The sequence below is a fragment of the Falco naumanni genome, chromosome 8 (genome assembly GCF_017639655.2).
Source record: "Falco naumanni isolate bFalNau1 chromosome 8, bFalNau1.pat, whole genome shotgun sequence".
Lineage (NCBI taxonomy): Eukaryota > Metazoa > Chordata > Aves > Falconiformes > Falconidae > Falco > Falco naumanni.
Genome location: NC_054061.1, coordinates 59,320,991 through 59,333,838, shown reverse-complemented (window position 1 = coordinate 59,333,838; position 12,848 = coordinate 59,320,991). Strand labels below are relative to the sequence as shown.

General features: G+C 53.9%; 1 protein-coding gene across 27 annotated transcripts in view; it reads right to left on the bottom strand.

Moving 5' to 3' along the window:
• Positions 1-2,767: 2,767 nt before the first annotated feature.
• The window catches only part of PCBP3 (poly(rC) binding protein 3), a 58,885-nt gene continuing 48,804 nt past the window's right edge, over positions 2,768-12,848 (bottom strand). For 16 of the 27 annotated variants that reach the window (XM_040603261.1, XM_040603262.1, XM_040603244.1 and 13 more), the window contains one exon: positions 2,768-3,182. In XM_040603261.1, coding sequence (XP_040459195.1) covers positions 3,137-3,182 — 46 coding nt within the window. In that variant the 3' untranslated portion in view covers positions 2,768-3,136. Of the gene's footprint in view, positions 3,183-10,495; positions 11,439-12,848 lie in introns of those variants that run through there. The other 11 variants (XM_040603245.1, XM_040603234.1, XM_040603253.1 and 8 more) reach the window with 1 other exon arrangement.

Here is a 12,848-nt window from a genome sequence, read left to right as displayed (position 1 = left end):
TCGGATATTTTGCAGACAATTAAGAGCAAATGTAAACCATCCACCCATTTTGTTGTCCTCAAAACTATTTCTCCTGCTCCATGCTTATTTGTGGCTGAGAGAGCACAGACAATGCTGAGCTGGAAGGGAAGCTAGGAGGGCAGCTGAGGAGCGGCAGCACTTTTGGTCCTTGGTCCTGCAAATATGCACGCTGCAAGGAGAGCAGGAGCAGCTATCTTTTAAAGATACCAGGCTGGCCAGGAGACTGGAGTACAGAGCACACAAGGAAAGTCTGAGCTGCTCCATCCTGGAATAGCAACAGGGGTTACAGAGGAGGCAGCAGTCCAAAGGTCTCCAGCACAAGCCAAAGCAAGGGAAATCCCAGCAGGTCATTGAGATAAGAATCTCTTCCACTGCTGGTTTTTTGAGGAGCAGCCAAAGGTAAACAGGCTGTTTCAAACCTCCAAACACTCACCCCTCTCAGGAGAAAGCCACAGTGCTGCAGCCAGCTGCCATGCAGCAGAGGACTGGAAGCAATAGGAAGCTATGTGGGGCATCTGCATCACTTAATGCCTTCACAGGAGCACAGATGCTTTGTGTTTCAGCTGATGAATCCTGCAGAGGAAAAGCCAGCACACACAGGTGAAGGATGTGAGTGGTTAACAATCTTCCACATCTCACCTCTCCAGCCTGGACAGGGATTCAAGCCCTGTGGGTGGGCAGGAGTATTTGGGGCTGAGTCCCAGGTGTTTGCACTCACAGCTCCACTGGCTCCTTCCCTGGGGCTGCTCTGGCAGTATCTCCCAGCACTGCACAAGGGTGTGTGGCCATGCAAGCTGCTCATAGATGGCCCGTGGCTTGTGGGGAGGTGGGAAAGCAGCCCTGAGCCAGGCTGGCCCATGTTTCCTGCAGCATTGGTCTCAGTAGGTGACACTCTGCTTTGGGAGGGTCTCCACAGCACTGCTGCTCTGAGCAATGGGACATGAGTTTTTCTCTAAGTCAAAGCATGTGATCGGCTGCTGGGGAAGGAGAAACCCAGAAAACCTGGGGTTTAGTTAAAATTTGTGCCAGGCCTGGAGCTGCGTGTTGTGGGTGACTGTGGCTTGCTTGAGCCGGGCACCGAACTGGGCTGGCAGCTGGCACCCCGGGCACCAACACACCATGGGAGCCAGCATGGGTAGCAGTGTGCATCTTCAGTCCCTGGCAAGTGTAGCCTTTGCTGTGTCACCTCATCTAAAATAAAGAGATTTGTGAAGGAAAGCAGGAGCAAAGAGATTTTTTCTAGGCAAATTCCTGTGTCAGGCAAGATAACAGCATGCTTTTAAGGATGGCGCCAGCTGACTTTTAACTACAGAAGCTCCCTGAATTTCTGCAAGCTGGCAAGGGTTTTCCTTCTGGGGATGCTCTGGGGTACAGATGCTGGGATGGGGTGGGAATGGGCACATTTTTTGCCTGTGGGCCCATAATGCTACCTACGAGCTGACTGAGACCTCCTCAGACGGTGCCACAGGCTGACACTTCCGTACAGGGCCAGTGTGATCGGCCATGGGGCTGGGCACCCAGTGAAGGGGGTGCCAGGGATGGCATAGGCAAGGGGAAGATGACTTCCCACTCGGAGGCACTTGGGCCAAGCACCAGAGCCCATACAGACTTGGCTCCCAGTGGAGCAGGTTTAGCAGGGGTGACCAACAGGCTCCCGCAGCAAAACCGGGGCTTGGCCAGCTGCCGAAACCCAGAGGGACTGTCACCTGCCCACAGTCCCTTTGCAGGGCCAGGTGGGAGCAGGGGTGACGTGCATTGTGGAAAATACAACTCCAAATGGAGAAAAAGGTCAAAATGGGCATTTTTGCCTTTATCTCCCCAGGGGACAGAAGTCCGGGCAGGCAGTGCTGGTTTCTCCTGGCTGCCTGGTTGTGTTTCAGCCCTGGGGCTGGACCGGCTAGGGATGGAGAGCCCCGCTGCATCAGGGCAATGTGCAGTGCCGGGGGTGAAGCCAGCCGCTCCGCTGCTGATCATCACGGGGTGATACCCTGGGCTTGAGGCTGGCATGGGCACGGGTGGGCATGGGTGGAGGGGTACTGCCAGGGCTGGCTGTGTGGCAGGGAGGGGCAGTACTCTGGCATCACTTCTTGAGTGAAAGTGAAAAAAAGTGAAGCATCCCAGAGGAAACACGTGCCCCAAAGTGGTCCAAAATAGCACTGGGTCTGCTCCAAGGTCTGGGGCTGGCACATGGTTGCTTGGGCGGGGGGAGACCTTGAGAGTTGCCATTGTGTGGGGCTGGATGGGCAGCCCATACCCCATCTGAACTGCTGGCAGCCCCCGCTGTAGGCTGCTCCCATCCAGGGCCCAACAGTGACTCACACTTGCTATAAACACATCTCCTGACGGATAATGAATCCTGGCCGTTGCCGCCTTCAGGGAAAGCTCTGGATTCTCTTCACAGTGCTCCCCTCATCCCACTCCCCCTCCCCTCCTGGCTCCCGCATGGGATTATTTCCTGATGCTGAGTGGAGCCAGGGCTTTGAGGCCCTTTTTCCAGCTAGTCGTGGTTTGCTTCAGGCTGCAAAGGCTGAGTTTACCCATTAACCCTTCTGGGGGGACAGAGGCTCCTGTGCTGCTGCCCTCTCTCCAACCTCCACCCCCCACCCCCCTGCAGCATCCTACTACCCTCTCTGTGGATAACCCACTACCCATGCCACGGCTGTGCCAGCTGAGCAGCGTGTGCACCCTCTGGGGACCCCCTTTTCGGTGTCACACCAACCTCCTCCAGCTAACCATAGAGAGTACCTCAAGCAACAAAAGCTTTATTGCAATTACACAGTTAAGCCACGAAATACATTGCAAAGCGGCAGGGGAGCGAGGGGTGATAAAGAAGCGCAGAAGGGGGCAATGAGGAAATGCTTGCTTGCAGAAGCAGGCACTGCTGCACGCTAGCTGCAAGCCGCTGTCCTCCTGCGAGCTGCTGCTCAAGCCCCCCGGTCCTGCTGCTGCCCCGTACCACAGCTGAGGGAACAGGGACTGCCACGGGCAGGAGGCTTCGGGCAGCTGGCCCAAAGGATGCCACGGAGGAAAGGAAGAAGTTCACGGGAAGCCGGCAGCATCTTCGGCGGGGGCTCAAGCATCAGCCACTGGCACCACGTCCGCTGCGGCGCTCCGGTCAAGCGGTGAAGGTGTTCCTCCCGTGAGGATCAGGGTCTGGAGAGCTAAGGGGTCAATCAAAGGAGATGGTCAGGGCTCAGAAACACTGTGCCTCCTGCTCCCAGCCCCTTGGGTTACACGGATGAGTGGCCTCGCAATGCCCTGAGCAATTCTCCGGCATGATGCTGAAATCACCTGCAATCCAAAGGCCAAGCCTGGGCGAGCCATACCCAGGCTGAGCTCTGCTACCAACATAAACCAACGCAAACCTCCCTTTGCCATGGGAGCTCGTGCCCAAAAACATCCTACATGAGCACCCTGCGCTGCTGGGTGAGCCGAGGCGGCTGCCCAGTGTGCTGCAGGTTTGCCTTGTGGGCTCTCACTGGGTGCTGAGTGGCTTTTTGGGAGCTCTGGAGGAGCAATCTGAACATAGTGAGGCCACAAGCTTTGCACAGGGAAAATGCCTTGACCCCGCGCATTGACATGTCCCTAGGCTGAGCATCACCCCTGCCTGCCTGCCTCACTCTGCCCCGCAAATGTGGCTGTGAGGACAGTGACTGAGGAGGGCTGGTGCTGCTGGCCCCCATCAGCCCAGGCAGCCAGGTTTGGGGGTGATGGGCAAGGGCATCGAGGGGCTGGGGGTGATGGGCAGAAGCCGGCAGAGGAGCATATCCCTGCCCAACTTATGCCTGTGAACAGCAGAAAGCCTGTGAGTAGATTTTATACTTGGTGTTGCATTAAGGGGGAAAAAAAAGCACACCCTGCCCGTGTTCTGGCTGACAAGGAGCCACGGTCAGGCAGTCCCAGGCTGCCCCAGCACAACAGGGACAAGTATCACAGGCTGAATCTTGCATCCCAGGTACACGAGCACATGCACATGAGCAAATGTTTTTTTCAGTCAAAAAAAACCCTCTGAGCATTGCTGCATTTAAAGATGCGTTGCACCATCCTGTGCATATTGAAATCATTGCATTTCAGCCTGAAATACTGGGAGGGGAAATCTACCTGAGGCAAGGAAAGAAATGTTAGTATGCAACTGAAAATTTGTTTTAAAGACAGAGATGGTGGTTTCCCTGGAGTGTCAGGTTTGCATCTTTAGCTGGCTTTTTATAGACAGTGGGAAGGAGCACACCAGCCCTCTGCAGAGACTTGGGAGCATGGCTGTGTGCCGAGTAGCACACAGCAATATCCCTTGGGAAAACCACAGCACTGGTTGCCATAGTAGCCTCAGGTTATGTCATCGCAATGTCTGCGTGGGAGCTCTTCCCGGAAGAGCCTCACCAAAGAACCCCCTCATACAACTAAATGAGAGGGGTTTGGGTGAACACGTCACGAAGCTGTCTTGCTCTCCTTTGCACTGGGAAATCCTGTTGGATATCGACCCTAAGCCACGCACTCAACCTGAATTCAGGGGTAACACTGCTCCATCCCTCCAGCTCGCTCTGCCCGAGCTCTTCGTGCTTGGCCACGCTGCCAGCTGGCTGGTGGCCTGCCGTCATCATGCCCATGCTTCCCTGGAGCATCCCGCGCCTTGGAGTCTCATCTGAAGCATCAAAACTCAGAGAGGCTCCAGAGTCAAGCGTCACTCGTTCCCTTTTTGGTCCAGACTCAAATGCTCTTAGACAAAGGCTTTACTCCCAGAATAAATAGTGCTGCTGAGATGCTGCCTGCAGGGGACCAGAATCCAGCACTCCAGGAGTGCTTCAAATACTCAAGTCCTCATGCACATCCCGGCTTTCCCTTTTGGGATCAAAGCAGTTCCTTCTAGAAACAGCACGTGTGTTTTAAATCAGCAACAGGCTGCGGTTCGGCATGAGGCTCAGAAACGAAGCCTTCTCGTGCAGGTCCATTTTTATCCTGCTCATCTCCTAGCTGGTTTTGCTCCCCATGTGCGGAGCCGGCATGAGCATCATTTCTGGGAAGAGACATCCCTGCGGTTAAACTGCCTACACATGGGTGTGGGAATCCAGAATCAGGCTGGGTTTGCACTTGGCTACATTTAGTCTGTGGGATGCTTTCTGAGCGATCTGGTGTCTCGTTTCTCTTTGCAGGACAACTGTGCTGAGGCAGAGTGGGAAGGGGGCGGCACATCTGGAGTTGAAGGAGTTGCACATCTAGTACATCCAGTACTTCCTGAAAGTCACTGCCACGTTACCCTTTGGATGGAGGCCTAGGGCTCGACGCATAGCACAGCAGATTAAGATCCGCAGCTGAACTTTTCTTGAAAGGAAAGCAAAAATAACACTCCCAGCAGAGCCCCAGCTCCCTGTGATATCCCTCATGGGAGCAGGGGAATTGCACTGAGACCATGACCTTTCTGCAAGTCATTCCACCCTGAGCTCGGTGCTCTCACCAGCTGCAGATGCTCCTGCCACGGGGTGAGGCACAGTGCTCCCCGCATGCACACGCCAACCTCCCTGGGAACAGCAAGGGCTGGGGACCCTCAGGACCTCTCCAGCAAAACCCTGTCCCTCTGTTGCAAAATGCCAGGCCAGCGAGACCAAATGGGCTTGGGCCAGCGTAAGGTGGGGGCTTGTGCCACCAACCTCATCCTTTGGCACAACCAGTATAACCGGAGAGCACGGGGACACCCATGGCCGAGGGAGCTGCTAGCTATGCGCAGTTGCCTAGATGGGCTAGGGTGTCTCTGTGAAGTGGGCATCACTGCCAGGACCTTTCCTGCAGTGGCACACAGTGCCAGCTGCCTGCTAGGTGAGTGTCACCTCTGGTCACCGGTGAGAGGGACACAAATACCCACTCCCTTCTCATGTCCAGCAGCATGGCATGTCTTCTGCAACCAGATGGAGCAGAGGCTGGGAGCATCGACATCCAAAGGCTGCCTGGGCTAGGGCAGGATGCGTGCGGAAAGCTGGCCAAGAGGGACACCTAGTGACCAGCCTGGGGGGGTCCCCAGGCCCGGGGACCAGGGCACCTCCCTGGGGCTGGGGGCTGCAGCCAGGCAGGGCTAAGGGAGGTGGGCTACTGGGCTCTCATCTTCTGCAAAGGGCGTGAGAAAGGTGTCAGAAAGGGTTTGCACCGAGCCTGCACCATCCTTCCACCTCTGTGGCCAAGGAGAAAATGAGATTAAGGATCCATCCCTTCCACAGCACAGAGCGATCCCCCAGACACCCCACCTCTGCCAGCACTGCGGGGGTGAAATTACCCTTGCTAACAGACCATAAGCTTGAAATTAGCATAATTAAAAGTGACTAGCATGAATACATAAACGCCCCTGATTTACAACTAAAAGAGAGTATTAAATTTAAAGAGTCTCCCCGGTAGAAAGTCACTTTCCCTCAGGGGAAACAATCTATTTTTTTCAAACCCATTACGTACCAGATTTTCAAATATGGTCTAGGGAAAAAAATGCATGTAAGAATACTCCGAACAATTATCTAGGAGCATGACCTGGGAAGGATATGAGGGGGAGTGGAGACCTCAGCCAGCCCCTCTCTGATGGAAAGCCACCACACTCAGGGGCAGGGTGAGGCACTGGACCAACATCTTCCTGCCAAAGTAACCGTTTCCCACATAATAACATATTGCCAAAGTGTTTGACTGAGTAACACTGAGTCGGTTACTTCCAGAAACCTTGAATCATTCTGTCTGGATAACATGCATTGCTTTGAGAGAGAAAAGCAGTGCATTAAAGCTATTCTGTTGATTAACTGGGACGTTCAGTTTGTATTAAATATTCACTCCAATATTAGAGATGTACATATACTTTTCCCAGTGGCATGGCTGTGGATGCATCATTGGAGCATTTTAAGTTCGTATAAAACGCAAACCCAAGACATCTCACAAGTAAAAAAACATTGAAGGTCCTTCCAAAGAAAACTGCAAATCTGTTTTTGAGCCATACCAAATAAAGCTGAGTTTGATAAATTCCTTGTGATTTTGTTTTTATCGTTACTGTCACCAACATGTTCCCAGGAGATGCTGCAATTGTTTAAACACCTCTTTCTCCAGGCCTTGCTCAAGCCCAGCTGATGATGGATAAGCTGCTAGATTCCCACATAACACTGGAGTTTTGTTTCCCCCCCCCCTTTTTTTTTTTTCTCAATTTGAAAAATAACCTGGGAAATGCAACCCTGAAGAAAAGTCGCAGTGTCAAAGGTAATGTCAGAAGGAGAGATGCCTCAGCCACGCCAGTATGACCGCATCCTTCACTGTGCCCTCTCCTGCAGGATCCCACCTGGTGCTTTCCACAGGCTCCTCTCTCCCCAGCCCTACAGCAAAAGGCTCAGCTCCTTCCCACTCCCTTCCACAGCTTGGCTGTATCTCCCCCTCCACTGAGGAGGGGAATCCTGAGCAATGGAAGAAGAATAAGCATTTGCTTTGTAGGGGCTTAGTATAGATTTATCATTTTTTGCATGCCTGGTTTGAGAAACCTCCAGCTTCATTTGCAGGAGGGCTGGCATTTCCCAGCTAGAGTTGCTCAAGTGGCTCAAGTGTTACAAATAGTCTCCACAAAGCTAAACCAAAAATGCATCCTGTATCAGAGCAAAAAAGGGAATTGTGAGCAGTTTGGTACATCAAGCTTCTTTTGCCTCCTGAAGTCCCATGGCAAGACCTCGAGATTTAACAATCACGCAAGCAGACACTGTTCAGATAACGCGAGCTGAGATGCCACGGGGAGAAGGTAAAACCCAGCCCTACGCTCTGACCCCTGGGACGGCACACTTCAGCGACAGTCCTTAAAAACCACATCCTGAGCAGCAATGCTTTTTATCTAGGTGCTAAAAGATTTGCCAGACTCTCCCGCTGCTCCACGCAGAGCTGATGCTTCAAGGACGCAGCACTCCTATAAGGTGGCAGCTCCGCGTACTGCTCCCCAGGCTGCTCCCAAGAGCAAGTCCCTGCTGCTGCATGCGACTTGACACAACAGCTCGGACACCCGCCTGATGCCAGAGCGATGATGCTCGTATCTGAGCTCCTCTCCTTCACCACAGATTCCTGTGGTGGCTCTACCAGGAGGCGCAGTCTCACCGGGTGACAGACATTGCAGTGGGCTGGGATGGTGGATGTTATCTGCGGGTTCACTGGCATGGGGGTGGGTGTAGAGGTATTGCTGCAGCCTGCTCCTCCTCTCTAGTAGCCTCTGAGCTCAGTTGCATCTGGCAGACCCAATCTGGCATTTGCTATTTTGGGCAGCGCTGTCTCAGCGGAGGTGGGGAGTAGCATGGGGAGCACAGCACACGCAGCGAAGAAATTCAGGGCAGACACGATCTGCAGAAACCGCAGGTCCCTGTGCAAAGCCATTTCCAAATTCATTGCAGTTAGCTAGCTATTAAGGTCCCCTGCCCTAATATGCCTGAGGAACTCAGAGCATAAGTGCCTGACAGATACACGAACGCCACAAACACATTGGCTTAAGATGTTTCTCAGCCTTGGTCAATGTGATGCTGCTGCTGATTTCTGACTGTGCCCTGTGTGCCAGCGTTTTGAAGTGCTCCCGCATGCCAAGAAAGTGGCACAAGAAGAGTCAGGCTGCTCCTGCCACACACCTCGGTTTGCTTTTCATGTGCCTCTATCGCCTGCAAGACCTGCTCATGCTCTGACTTGTGCTACAGCCCGACAGGAGAGCTAAGCCATGGCAGGATGGGCTGGTCCCTCCATGCACCATCCCTCTCCGAGGAGGGTATTGCCCCAAGCCACTGGCTGCCATCGCTTTGCTTGGAGGGTGGTGGCAGGGGGATGCAGAGCTTCTGCTGGCTAGCACATACCCCAGCTCACCACCCAGCTCACAAGGTGGCTCCAGCATGCCGGTGGGTGGTTCTTTTCATGCTGGGTTCACACAAAGGTATTTTGTTCTTTTAACAGGAAAAATACTTGGGCTAGACCAAAGCGAGGAACAGGAGAAGATGAAGCATGCCGGTTGCTCACGGCTGACTTACCAACCTGGCGAGCAGCTCTGTGCTTGCTCTGGCCAGCCGGCAGCTTGGGGGAGGCAGCATGTGGTGCCTGGGCTCCCTCCCTCCTCCAAAATCAGCACAAATACGAGTCGGGGCTGCTACCAGGGGAGGTTACTGGCTCCACCTGAGCCCTCGTGGCACTCCCCAAAGCACCTGTGCTCCCCTGGATGGGGAATATGGGGATGCTCTTGAGCATGTTTGATCTTGAGAGGCACAGCTGAATCCAAGCTGCCAGGGAGAGCTGAGCAAAGTGTTAAGAACGGGCAGCAAAGCATCTTATGAAGAAGCTGGAAGTGCCTTTAAATGCAGAGGCCTGGAATGCTCCAGAGAGCTGACCACGCATGGGTTTTACAACATCTAGGCTGGCAGCTCCTTCCACCTTTCTGGAGCTTTGCCAGTAGTGGGCTCCTAGGCTAGAACAGACCTCTAAGGGGAGGTGACGATGCTGCCTGATGCACACAGATAGCAGGCACATACTGTCTTGCTCAAGCACACTCACTCCCTTCACCCTCTCTGAACCATGCTATCATCCCTGCCAGCCACCGAGCAGCTGCATCAGTCCCTGTGCTGGTGCCGGGGCCCATAACCCCCTGCCCATCCCTGGCTCCACTGATGCGGTGGCATCAGCTGGGGTCCCCACCGCAGCCCTGTGTGAGTGCCACTGTCAGCACTGGTGACAGCAGCATCGGTCCAGTGTCCTGGCAGGAGAAGGGAAGGGAGCTGCCAGTGGTGCCTGCCGGCATGAGGGGAGGAAGAGAGGGAAAGCCATGAAGTCTTGGGGCTCACCTGGAGAAACAATATATTTCCCATGTGGCATGGTGCAAAAATATATTGTGTGGCTGCTTTTGCTGCCTGGGGACATGGTGCGTCATGATCCCCTCATTTGCAATACAGAAAAACCATGTAACCATACTTTTTGTACAGTAGGAAATTAACAGATGGAAAATATATTTGTTTCCCTGTTTGAGAGAGAGGAGAGAGGAGTAAAGGCTGGAAGCAGAAGACAGGACTGGGCATAGAGGGTCTTGGGGAAGGGTGTGGGGCACAGACATGGCAGATCCGTCCAGACAAGGGGGCAGTGAGAGATGTTTGTTGTTATACTGTAACTTGTAAATTAATCTTCAGGAAAAGCACAGCATTATGCAAGCCAAATACCCTCCCTTTTGAAAAAAAGAAAGCTTACAATCACTCAGGAAGTGCATCACTGATGGGGACCTTCTCTCAATAAAATAAAATTATGATGATGGTTATAATGACGATAGTAATAATAATAATAGTAGTAGTAGTAATTAATAATAATAATAATAATAATAATAATAATAATAATAATAATAATGAAGAAGTTTGGTATACAACCCCCACCTTCCCTCCAAGCAGCTAAAAAGGTGCAGAAAGATGCAGAGGGAAGGATGGGGCTGGAGATGGTGGGGCAACCCAGGAGAAGAACAGTCGGAGCCCATCGGTAGCAGAGCTGCACAGACATTTATTGAACACAAACAGCGACAAACACAGCCGGCTCACAGAGCTTCCTGAGCTATCGTCCAAAGGTTTTGCTCGTGGGGATTGTCAAAAGAGTGCTTGCAAAGGCCCCTGGGGGTGTGAATCCTGTACAGCTGAATTCTTCCCACTTCCAGTTGCTCATTAGTTAAAAAAGAGGACTGTTTGTGTGTACCTGTGTGTGTGATTCCCTCTGTTTAGTATGAAAAATGGCTTGTCTGGACCCTGCCATGTTGCAAAGAGAGAAGTCTGTGGGTGAACCCGGCACGTTGGCTTGCCTCCCGCACGTCCTGCTTCCCAAATAACACAGGGTGAAAACCACACCTTACCCTGAGGGCAGGGATGCGAGGTCGCAAAGGTGAGCCAGGACAAGCAAAGCGAAGAGGGAACATCAAAGGAAGAAGGGTGAGAAAAGTAAGTACCCCGAAGCACACACAGCTCTGGGTGGTGTCACATGTCCATAGGCTACAGCAAGTACCGCCAACGTCAACTCAAATGTGTAAGTAGCTACACTAGACTGACACTAGAGACCCCATCATCTTCTGAAGTCTCGCCAGCGGAAAAAAACCAACCCCCCCTCCCCGCCCCCCCCAAAAAGCAGATGAAGTAATAACACCATACGCTGAAAACAAGGACCATAACCAAAGAGTTTGGGAGCAGCCTCAGGAGCACAGTTAGGAGTTCATAACGCAACGTTCCAGTGTGTGCATATGCGTGTGTATTTATATATATATATATATATTCGTTAGTAAAGAAAAGAGTATCTGTGGAGGCAAAGGGAAGACGGTAAATGTACAGGCAGTACAGGCTGGGTGGAGTGCCGGTGGCTGGAGAGGGTCGGGTGGTGCGGAGTGGAGGATGGTGGGTGGAAATTAGAGTGCGCCCATTCCAGTGACCTCAGACGTCAGCCTAGAATAGACAGGGGCAGAGAGAGGGGTAGGGGGGGAGACAAAAACAAGCGCTTAATAACTGGAGCAGAAAAGAAAACGAAGACCCTGCGGGGCAGCGCTCCTCCTCTTGCCTACACCCTGCTCAGACGGGAGGCAGAGCATCACCGGGTGGCTTGAGTGCATGGGGCTTGGAGGTCCCCGTGGAGGGCAAGGGGGGCTGAAGCACAAAGTCAGCTCGATGGCCAGCTGCCTTCCCCTCTCCTCACTGCTGCCGGGTAATGCCTGTCCCTGGCACTGCGTTGTGGCAGAGGTGCCACCCACCAGGGGTGCTGGCAGGAGACATCCCAGCACACGGCTTCACTTGCACCAGCATCCCTCCCACGGAGGACAGGCAGCTGTCCCAGCTCCCCCAGCTTCTTCGTTTTGCTCTGGTTTTTCAAACTATGGGAGAGGCTGAGCTATGCTCCATCCTGCCCCTGCCAGGTGATCTCTGCCACAGCACAGGCGGCAGCTCAGCCAGCCCTTTCCGTAACAGAGCCGCTTGTTTTTCTTTTCTTTCTCTCTCTTGTCTCAGGAGGTGGGGGGTATTGGCAAGGAGCTGCAGGGAAAGCCACTCGGCCATGCCTGTGGGCGTGGGGCCGGCCCCATCCCTCTCCTGAGCGGCTGGAGAGGCGCCATGGGTGTGGGCAGCGGGACAGCGGGGCAGGGGGGGATGGTGGAGGTCTGTTTCAGGTAGGGGCTGAGGTGGGTTGGGTGGAAGGAGGAGAAAGAACATACAGACCTCACCGGTTCTCCCAGCCAACACCCCAACGAACGTCAGAGTCGCCACTGACAGCCCCCCATCCTCAGGACCCTGCTGGCAGCCTCCTGCAGCCGCGCACATCCTGGGCTGGCGGCGGGTTGGCACGGCACCGACTCTGCCCGCAGCGGAGGGCACGGATGGGCGAGTGGCCTTAGCTCGCACAGCTGGGCCAAGCAGGCGCAAAGCCAGTGGAAGGCCCTGTCTCCCCTTAAACTCCCCATCCACAAGTCCGTAGACGCAAACAGGTCTGTGTGAGCACCCCGGACACGGCTCACTGCCAGCACAAAACTGGTCACCAACTGCTCTCCAGCTACGCACCCCTCCCATACAATCCCCTCGCAGCCCCCTGCCAGACCCCCGGCCCCTCACAGCACAGGCAGCATCACCCCCCAGCTGGAGGTGGTGTCGGGAACCCTTGGCCCCTGCAAAGTCCTGCTGCACCAAGCTTTTGAGCATGAAAAGGAAGCAATCAGGCCGTTCCCATGTCTCGTGTTTATTGGACTGATTATTTTCATTGGATGGAGGAAAGCCTTTGGGAGGCCTGGAAGCACACGGAAGAGGCTCGAGGTGGCAGTAAGCGATGCTGGGATCCCAGCGAGCAGGTCCCAAGTGATGCCTCCCCACCAC